This window comes from Diplotaxodon limnothrissa, linkage group LG11 (assembly GCF_057381915.1).
Source record: "Diplotaxodon limnothrissa isolate DT_005_m linkage group LG11, D_limnothrissa_male_GT1.1, whole genome shotgun sequence".
Taxonomy (NCBI): Eukaryota; Metazoa; Chordata; class Actinopteri; order Cichliformes; family Cichlidae; genus Diplotaxodon; species Diplotaxodon limnothrissa.
In genome coordinates this window covers 21,641,986-21,652,735 of record NC_140606.1, presented here as the reverse complement: position 1 = coordinate 21,652,735, position 10,750 = coordinate 21,641,986, and the positions used below count along the sequence as shown (strand labels likewise).

At 42.4% G+C, this 10,750-nt stretch overlaps 1 protein-coding gene across 2 annotated transcripts in view; it reads left to right on the top strand.

Annotated features, from left to right (window-relative positions):
* ago3a (argonaute RISC catalytic component 3a) overlaps window positions 1-9,705 on the top strand; it is a 37,635-nt gene extending 27,930 nt beyond the window's left edge. For both annotated transcript variants that reach the window (XM_085366355.1, XM_085366354.1), the window contains exons 13-19: window positions 211-370; window positions 537-627; window positions 1,440-1,634; window positions 1,995-2,129; window positions 2,700-2,801; window positions 3,542-3,741; window positions 3,864-9,705. In XM_085366355.1, coding sequence (XP_085222481.1) covers window positions 211-370; window positions 537-627; window positions 1,440-1,634; window positions 1,995-2,129; window positions 2,700-2,801; window positions 3,542-3,741; window positions 3,864-3,972 — 992 coding nt within the window. In that variant the 3' untranslated portion in view covers window positions 3,973-9,705. The remainder of the gene's footprint in view (window positions 1-210; window positions 371-536; window positions 628-1,439; window positions 1,635-1,994; window positions 2,130-2,699; window positions 2,802-3,541; window positions 3,742-3,863) is intronic.
* Window positions 9,706-10,750: the final 1,045 nt, after the last annotated feature.

Below are 10,750 nucleotides of genomic sequence, written 5' to 3'. Positions count from 1 at the left end.
CAAAAGAAACAAGATAACATTTTAACAGTAAACTACGATCTGAACCCACACTTGTTGGTCTTAATATTAGTAATACTGTGACTGGATGTGGGAGTTATGAGCCCTCTTCTTTGTCTATCAATTTTTCAGTTGTAATACAGATTTGAAATCTTTGCGTGGGGTGTGTGCGTGCGTCTGCCTCTGACTTCCTGTTTTTTGCATCACTCACAGCGGAGGTGAAGCGTGTGGGAGACACTCTGTTGGGCATGGCGACTCAGTGTGTTCAGGTTAAGAACGTGGTGAAGACGTCACCACAGACTCTGTCCAACCTCTGCCTCAAGATCAATGTGAAGCTGGGAGGGATCAACAACATCCTGGTACCTCACCAACGGTGAGCTGTGGTCTCCCTCTTATTATATGGCAGTGTTATAATGCTATATTAAGACGTCTTATTAAATAAAGTCTCACGTTAAGGGTTAGGGTGATATGACACTTGGTGTATTGTTATTTAACTACCTCAGTGTTTTTGATCCTTTTTTCTGTCTCTCAATCCACAGACCATCAGTGTTTCAACAGCCAGTTATCTTCTTGGGAGCAGATGTTACACATCCACCAGCCGGAGATGGGAAGAAGCCTTCTATTGCAGCAGTTAGTTTCTTTATGTCCCCCTACTCCAGCAGTTAAATATATAAATTGTAGTTTTTGTTTTGATAATATTCCTCTTCTCTGATGGGTGTTACAACCCCAGCTCTCACTAGGGGGCGACGTGAAAGTAGTAGTAGAAGATGTAATGGATGAAGGCAAGAGTGATAATCTTTCAGAAAGTCAAATAAAGTCTTCACAGACAATAAATCCAAACACTTAAGAGTTATTTTGGGCTTCGATCCCACTCTGTGCAGAATAAATATTTAACAGAAGACTTGCTGTAGCCCTAAACCCAAATGTTAATAAGCAGACACATTCTCTAAGTGTGAGTGATGTTGGGGGTGAAATCCTATTGGGAGAGAAAACTAAACATACAATAGTAAACACCGCTGAGTGCAAACAGAAAAGTAATAAAGACATGAATCAAGTTACAGATTTAGCAAATGAATGGTCACACTTTTGTAGAAACTCAGAGACGCATAAGAAGACGTTAAATTTCAGACACCCTGACTTACAGCTCAACTGATCTTTTGAGCCGTGCAAAACAATAGTTTGTGCAATTGGAGAAGTGACAAGTCAAGCACAGGTACAGTGAGGGGACAGGACTGGGGAGGCGGCAGAAAGGGCTAGTGGAAACACTGACCCTGGATCAGGGCTGAAACGTACTGATCTGCATGCAGAAAAACATTCAGTGGGTTAGTAACGCAAAGAGAGGAGGAAATGCTGACACTTCTATGAATAATGTGTCACTTTCCCTTCCACATAAAATCCATTCCCCTTTAATAATGGCTCCTCTGCTCCAAACTCTTTGTCAGGTGGTAGGTAGTATGGACGCCCACCCCAGCAGGTACTGTGCCACCGTACGAGTCCAGAGGCCCAGGCAGGAGGTCATCCAGGACCTGGCCTCTATGGTGCGGGAACTGCTGATCCAGTTCTACAAGTCAACCCGCTACAAGCCCACACGGATCATTTTCTACAGGGATGGAGTTTCAGAAGGCCAGTTCAGACAGGTATAGTCCCACTTTTTTTTTTTCTTCTTTTTTTTTTTTTAAATCTTAAACTCAGGGTTTTACTAAAGATGTGAAAAAAAGACTAAACCAGGTAGAATTCTGCAGTATGTCATTTTATTGTTCAAGACGTTAATTGGCTTCTTACTGAATTTGGGTACGTTATAATCTTTGTAGCTGAGGCATACTGGTAAAGAACATGTTTGTGTATTCCATAAATACTTTTAATCACAAATGAGTAAAGTCGGTAACAGTATTCCCAAATTTCTTAGTTGTATAACTTTTTTTTGAAGTTGGGTCATATGGCAGCACACACAACCAAAAATGATATTTTCATATTATTGTAATTGTCCTCTTCTTCAGGTGCTGTATTATGAGCTGCTGGCCATTCGTGAGGCCTGTATCAGCCTGGAGAAGGAATACCAGCCAGGCATCACCTACATTGTTGTGCAAAAACGCCACCATACACGCCTCTTCTGTGCCGACCGCAACGAGAGAGTGAGTCCTCACCGCACACCAGCTCATGCTGTTGCTCTTTTAGTATGACGTTTCCGCTTAAAGTCAACATGGTGTGTTCATGTGTTCATCTGTATTTTTTTTATGTTCTATGTTGGAACATTAACTACTGAAAATGGGCCTCTTTAATTACCTTTTTGTTGTCATTTCGGCTGTTCACCCTCCTGACTGCTGTAATTACATTCGATTAAAGCATTAGGGCCCAGTGCAAACCAAGAGCTCTGGAGTGGCACTCAAGGCCCCGAGAGTGAGACCCAACCAGTAACAACCTTATTTTCAGCGCTCGCACTCTTCTTACAGAGCATTAGGCTCCCTGGGGCATTAGGCTTTTAATTGGTTGTTTCGAAAGCACTTGGCGAACCTTTGCCTGGGTCTCTCCATCAGCTAGTTCTTCTTTTCAATCATCAGAAATTTTAGTTCCCGACATCATTTAGTGCATTAAAAGCCCTGCTATATCTGCTTTTTTTTTAAATGGCGAAAAAGGGGGAAAACAAGTTGAAAGTCAAAAAGCATTAGTATTGAGGGTAACTGAAATTAATTTTGCTTTTCAAGGTTGGACGTAGTGGAAACATTCCCGCTGGTACTACTGTGGATACGGACATCACGCATCCCTACGAGTTCGATTTTTACCTCTGCAGTCACGCTGGAATACAGGTCAGTCCAACCTCTTCTCCATCTCATATGTTGCTGTTTGTCTACAGTATTTCATCTCCTTCTCCTTCAAAAAAACATAAACGTCTGCACTTTTGTAGATAAGTAATAAATAGGATTCAGGAATAAACCAAACACAAGCGGTTTTAAAGTTTATGATGCAATTTCAACAAACTAACATGAAGCTTATAGCTGTGCGGTTTGTGCAGTGGAAGCTCCTCAGCATAGCAAAGCACATGGGTGGACAAAGAGTACACAGTTAAAGCAAATAAAACTTTCCTTCTCAAACGTTTTGACTATATTTGAGCTATTTAGTTTAGGGGTTTGCTAATCCAGTACCTCAGTAGCTTATCAGCCCCCCTTGCATGGCAAATCGTGCAATTATTTAACCTAAAGTATCATGTAAAAGAGCAGCAGCTGAAGCTTTGTCCAGGAAAATGTGTTATTAACAGCTTTGGTACCTAAAATTTGCTGTCTGTATATTTAAGATGGCGTGGAACCATCCCATATGTCCCTTATTTCAAAACGTGAAGATTAGACTACAGATCTGTAGACGCAGAAGCTGCTTGAGTTAGCTGATTTATACTTGCAGCATTAATGTTTTATGTGTTTAAAAAAATAGATACATATCTCATATAGCTAAGCACAGTTAGGTGATGTTCCTGAGTTTTCTGGGCTGTATTTCCTGTCAGCTGTGTCCCAGTTCCGTATTGAATCTTACTTAATGCTTACCTCCCTCTCAGGGCACCAGTCGGCCCTCCCACTACCATGTACTGTGGGACGACAACTGTTTTACCGCTGACGAGTTCCAGCTGCTCACCTACCAGTTGTGCCACACCTATGTGCGCTGTACCCGCTCAGTCTCCATCCCTGCGCCAGCCTACTATGCCCACCTGGTGGCCTTTCGTGCCCGCTATCATTTGGTTGACAAAGAACATGACAGGTAAGGAGAGCGTTCTCCCCATTTAAACTTGCTCTGTGAAGCTGCTAGAGTTCACATGTGCTGGATGAATTGCCCTTTTTTTGTCACTCATCTTAACGGGTCCTTTCTTGTTCTTTCTGAAGCGCTGAGGGCAGCCATGTGTCTGGTCAGAGTAACGGTCGGGACCCCCAGGCGCTGGCCAAAGCTGTTCAGATCCACCACGACACCCTGAGGACCATGTACTTCGCCTGAGCTACACCAACTCTCCCCAACCATTGCCACTCTTAACACACACACGCACACAACCATGCACACCTGGCATGCCAGTCAAGGGATCCTCATAGGTGCAAGTCCCAGCCCCCCCCCCCCCCAACATGCCTAATCAAAAACGGACCTGACACTGTGCAGAGGAAAGCAGGGAGGAGGGAGGGGAAGAGGCACCCCCACACTGGACTGAGGATGCAAAAGCTGCTTTAAAAAAAAACAAACAAGAGAGAATCTCAGCACTATTATGCAATATTAAACCAGCCAACTAGTTTATTTTCACCCTTATTAGGCCCCCTCTCCCCTCCGGTTTTCACTACCCCGCCTATGTGTTCGTCCCCTGTTTTGTCTCCTTTACTTGTGGCCTAGTTTGTGGCTGTTCTTTTCCTTTTCTTTGGCATAGTCTTTGATAAATCTGCTTCTTTGCCTTCTTCAGTACCTCAAGTCAGTTTGAGCAGCAGCACTTTTACATTCTGTCAGTTTTTGTGTAATTTGTCTTTGATTTTTCTCCTATTTCTTTTTCTTAAGTTTAGGGGCAGAGAGAAAAAAAAGGACTCAGACTCTGGAGTTATTAAGAGGTGTCTGATGTAGTTTGAAGCATCAATTCATTGACCAGAGGTCCTCCCAGTTTGGTCTTTTATTTTTCCTCTTGTTTCCTTTCTTGTTCTGTCACTTTTCACTAGTGTGTGGGCACGACACCACCAGTTGCTTGTACAGAGCTACATGTTCTTTTGAGCACACTGCCACCTATTGGCAAAGAGGGATATTGCCCCTTAAAAGTCACAAAGAGGAGCCGTTTTGGTGGTCTCAGATCAGTTTCGGATTTATTCCTGAAGGTTAGCTGTCACATTTAAACGGAGGGCAGTTTATATTATATATCAATTTGCTGAGTTGCAGCCATCCATGGATTGTATTTAAAGTATTATTGACACGTTTATTTGAGTCTGGTTGCTATATTTCTTCTACATTATGTGAAACATTTTAAGAATCTAATTCTTAAAGAAAAGAGAAGATTTAATCGTGTTAGCTTTTGTTTTTAAATCGCCCTGCATTCATTTCTCTCAGTGCTTTATCTTGCCTTTCCCCCCTTGTACCTAAGATGGTGGCTAAATACAGATGATGTCGATGGTTTCCTCTTGTGCAATAATCAGTCGAACGAAGGGAAGAGGATTTTTAGGGGACTTAAGTGACTCAAAAGTACAGTTTTCACATTTCATATGAAAGCGAGTGTCCTTGAAAGGAGAGAAGTTTGCCACTTGCAAGGCACTTTCATGTGTCGCTCCTCTGTGAGCTGAATGACCTGCATGTTGTATGAGTTTGCTCTCGCTGTTGGGCAAAAAGAAAGGAGAAAAAAAAAAAAAAGTGCAGTTTTGGTGATTTTTCGTGTTTTTACTTGAACTAAAGGACTTTGTGCGTCTCCGTGGTTTGAGAATACTTTCGGATCAGTGGGCATGATTTTAGAATTCCTGATCGTCAGCTTGCTAATGAGATTGATTTTTCTTAATTCCTAAGAATTACAAAGCTTTTCACTTGACAGCAGCAAAGTGGAGTATAAAGGCCATAAAGAGGTAGTATTCAAGTGCCTGTTGGAAGTTAAGTGTGTAATCGTCAGAAGCTGTATGAGTTGTTTCAGTGGGGTACAATGATCAAAGAGCGTACACCAACCAGACAGCGTGAAGCAAGAAAGTTTCACCCGATGCCTCTTATTCTTCTCAATAACCGTCTACTGACTTTTCTATACATCTCATTCAAATTAACCTAAGATCAATATATTTATTGTATTTGCCTGTACAGCAGTGTTAGCTGTTGGCTTTGCTTTGGAGCAGCATTCAAGCAAAGTAGGCCAAGTTGTCTTTTTGCCTAATATTCACCAGACATGGATCCAGCTGCTACAGTGTGTTTGTAGGCGATTGGGCTGGCTTCGTGGGCACAGAGTTGGCCTTCTCCCAAACTGTTTTTCTTTTTGTTTTAGATTGATTAGAACCCTAAATCTGAGTTCGGGTTTAATTCCTGCCCACGCGACCGGCCCAAAGTTGGGACTGGCTTCAGAACAAAGCCGAGGAGTCAAGTGGACGACCTTTAGTGTGAAGCGTGTATCTGGGTAACGGGTCACCACGTAGCTGCTCTAATGCTGATGACCTGAAGTTTGCTCGGGACGTGTTTTTAAAAGTTATCTGCACTAACAGAAGCATGTGTTTCAGGAGTGAACACAGGCGCGGTGCTACTCTGAATTAGAATTTGAAGCTGAACCTCAATGCGAGACTTTAAACGAGCAGGCGGGATATGTAGGCGAGGGGGGGGAAAAAAAACTGTAAACCTCACTCACTGAAGGACGAGAAGGCTCCACTGCTGCGGTTGTTGAGGGGAGTTATAGATTTATGATTTTATTCGGGATAGATCTACTCGGAGAACTTGTAAGCGGTACAACGGCAGACGTGTGGTCCTGCCTCTGCTGTTGCATTCGACTGCCTTTCACAGGCTAGCCTTTCAGTGTGGAAGCCAGTGGGTTTGAGCCTTCATGATTTCACTAGTATCTGAAAGCCTTTTTAAAAAGCCAGATCGAAAGTATATTTGTAGATTTTAAATTATGTAATGCACACCACTTATTTTTGCTAACAGAAAAAAATGTAGTCTAATTATTAATCTTAGTAATAAATGTATCATGACAAGTAATGGTTTAAAAAAAAAAAAGTATAACAAAGTTTTATTATCGCAATAGACTGTTGACTTGTTCTAGTGTCACTGTATAACGTATAGTGTATGTGTGAACAGTGCTGGGGTTGTTGAAACTAGTTATGTGTGTTTGGACTGTCATACTGTTATTGATAGGGATGTGGACTCTAACCGCCTCTTGCTTTGATGTTTGGAAAAAAAAAACTTGCAAGATGTTGAATGCTTCTTTTTTTTTTCCCTTCTTCTTTTGTAGATGATCAAACAAAGTTTTTCATAGAGAGGACAAAGTGTTAACATGCTATATCCCGAATGCCTTTGTTATCGCAGTTTTTCACAATTGCTAAGACTCTTTTCTTAAAAGGATCCCCTGTTTTCTCATATTGTGACTGAACAACATTCACAAAACCTCTGACTCCTCTGGAAGTATCAAACAATAACCTCAAACTGTAAACCAAACAATGTTTGTAGATCATAGACTCAGTCAAACAATGCTGAGCATTCATTACGCTACATCCAAAAATCCAGCGTTCTGGCTGTGTAGCTCCAGGAAAAAATTCCAATAAATGCATATAAAAAGCATAACTCGAATAGAGTTTAAATACTACCCACTGTAAGTACAAGCAGTACAGGATTACACAGTGTCTGTGGATAAAGTAGGTCAAAAGGCTAAGAAACAAGCACATAACAGTACAGCGTGAGTGTAACTGAAAGTGAACATGTGATCTGTTCAGCTGTGTCGCGCCAGAGTGAAAAAGAGATTTTTGCAACTCAACCTGTTGCATGTGTATTTCTGGGAGTTCCTTTTTTCGAGACGCAAAACATTGGGAGGAGAAATCTTAGTGCGCTGATATTTAACGCAGAAAAAACGGGTCACCTGCTTAACCAGGTGAGCTATGCTGGTGCCCCAGATCCTGCTTATTTAAAGCTGAAACTCCAAATTGACGTCTAACACGGTGCGTTCGAGTGACTAAACGGGTGCAAAACATGGACCGTTTGGTTCAGAGAACGGGATTTAATGTCTTAGCAATTCAGAAAAGCTGTGAGAAATTACAAACCTATTGTAACAACAAACAGTAGACTAGGAGGGGGAAGAAAAAAAAAGGCGATTGATATGTTGAGCTCCTGCTCTTGAATTTTCTCGGGTTTCTTTTAACTGGTGCTGATGCCTGCTCCTTATCGAGAGGAGAGTAAAAGGAATGGGCATGTGTTGTTGTTTTCTTTTAAGTCTTGGTGATCCATTTCAAAGACACGTGTGATCAAAGAATAGAGAAACAAGGTTTAGTAGTTCTCCATTCCTTTGTGTTTGAACCCTGGGGGGGGATTTAGATTGGATTACAACCACCATTGCTTTCTTCAGACTGGTTTCCTTATTCGAGCCACTTCACGTGCACACAGATACAAAGACGTAAGTCTGCGACGTGGCAAAGCCTGTTATCTTATTTTAGCGCTCTTTCTTTTTTGTTCCAAACATTTACTCCCCTCGGTCTACATTCCACGGCCGTACAATCTCATCCAATCCCCCAGCAAGGTGTAAGGAAGGTTAAAGCTGAAGGACAATACTGAGGGATATAGTGTGTGTGTGTGTGTGTGTGTGTGTGTGGGAAGGAATCAAAGCTCATCAGTGAGAACTTGGTGTGGCAGGTTATATGGAAGTTGGACGTGTGTGTGTGTGTGTGTGTGTGTGTGTTTGGTGGCTGATTGACTCACTATATCTCTGCTGTCTGTAATAGATGTTCAGGTGGTGTATAAACTACACCCTCGAGGGCAGTTGAACACATGTTTACATAGCAAATGTGTTTGCCTCGCTTACATTTGAAATGTCATCAGCTCGGCTTTGCAAATATTAGCTAGCAGAGAAATGACCTAACATGAGCGAGACCTTTTAGGGGCCTGTGGAAGCGAATGCTTAATGGGATACAAAGATGTTATTCATGCAGCCGATTTTTCTTCAACACACAGCCGTGCTACACAAAAGTGGGAAGGTTTCGTTTGTCCTTCCAGTTCTGCTAGAAATGACTCGTTATATTTGACTTTAAACTAAAGGTACACTAATCTCACGACTGTGTCCTTTTAGCTCTCACTTAGGGTCGCTACGACGACTGTTTATGAGAGCTGTGAATTGGCGTCTTTAGCTGCCTGGTGAAAAAAATGTAACAAATTAACTTTAAAAGGCCGGTGCCTCAATTTTTAACCGAAGTAAAGGTGTATTTTGTCTCGAGGCTTCAATCGGTATTCCTCATTTTGGTTGCTCTATATTTGCAGTGGAAGGTAGCGAGAAAAAGTCCACAGAAAGTGCCTTTCCTCTTGATGGTGCTGTAAATTGAAAGATGAAATGTAAAAATCAAAGACGTAGAATCTCCTTTTGAAACACACATTGCAATGCAGGAGTTGCTGCATTTCTCTCTCACACACACAAACACACTCACAGTAAATGGTTTTTGTTTTTTGTTTTTTTTGAGATGGCAATGCAGAGTTGTTTTTCATGTATTTAAAGATTAAGCCTACATGGTAAAAGACATTATGCCAAGTAAATGGTTGTGGTTGAGCTCTTGCTTTCTAGTGCATTTTTAGTGTCTTGGACCAATGGTGTTGTTGGTACAGTGGAATGTGTGTTTGGGTGGGTTGGCGGAGCCAGGTGGTTGGGAGTGACACAGCCCAGCCCACGAATGGCAAACATAGCACAGCACTTTAGAGACTGCCACAGTCTCTGTCCCTCCAGTCCCCTTCTTCCTCCCGCCCAGGAGGAGGAGAGGATCCAGACCTCAGCGTAAACGAGGAGACGACGAAGGGATGCGCGTTACCAAACGAGGCAGTCGGTCATTAAAAGTGTGCCTCATGCTCTTGTGACTTTAATGGCTCGGTAGAGTCTGCCTGCTCTCAGGTGGCGTGTTCTCGTCAGGACTGCCACTTTTGACACTTTGTTACAGCTAGGGCTGGGTGTCACAAACGTCACTCATCAGTACCTCCTGGTTTTTTGGAATTGGAGTTTCGAAGCAGGCTAGAACTTTCTTTTTCTTTTTTCTTTTTTTTTTTTTTTTGCACTGAGGGAAAGCAACATGCGTGAGGAGGCAGAAAGGTGTCTTATTTTTTTTTTTTAAACATGTGGTTCAGAAATGAAATGAACAGAGCCAGTGTCAGTATTGAGACTTGTCTCAAGATGCCCAGCCCTAGTAGCAGCCCCATGGCGTTCTTTCATCTTAGAGCAATGCCCTGCCATGTGTCTTGTCCCTGTCGGAGGGAATGAGTGCCCAGCAGTATCCTCGTCTTGAGCCGGTAGGGATTCGACTGAAAAACCGAGTATGGTCTGTAGTTCTGTGGGTACCTTTTCAGTCCAGGGGGTGAAATCTTTCTATTAAAAGAAATCTCAAAAAACACTGCACCTCACTTACCTTGGTATGCTGCATATGTTATACTACATGAAAGAAAACTGCAAATTGCTTTTATGATATATAATGCTTGAGTAATGCCTGATTGCGATATTCTTATACGGTAACTATTTTAGATTCGAAATAAGTATAACTGTAAAAGATTCTGTTTTGTCTTAACACTTATCCAATTTTGAAATATTGTTCTTGAGCCGACTTTTATTTTGTTGTCCTATTTAAATGTGTTGTTCTTTAAATATATATATATGAAATATATATATGCGGAATATTTTATGGTGTATTTATTGAGTCCGTTCGAGCGGCTGGAGTGTCCGCATCAATCTTGCAGCGTGGTGGGGGTGGAGCCAGGAGGGAGAAGCCTTGAGCCCCTCCCCTTCCATGTTGACGCCTTATTCTCCTAGACACGCAAGCACAACAATATGGAGGGGGGTGCGGGGTGGAGGAAAGGGCGGCGGCGGCGGATTTTGACTTGTTCCAGGTCGACTTCCTCCTCCTTCCTTTTCCAAATATTCTTAACCCTCCCATCTTCTTTTACCACCCGTGAAGGCCAGACGCCAGCCCCCTACATGTTGCAGCTCATCTCTGACGAAGGGAACCATTTCTGAACCACACTGACTTGTGTCGAATAGCTGACTTTTCATCCCAAGCTGCTAAATTGGTACGTTAGCCATGTAAATTCCCTGAGCCAGTACAGAGAAAGTAGTAGA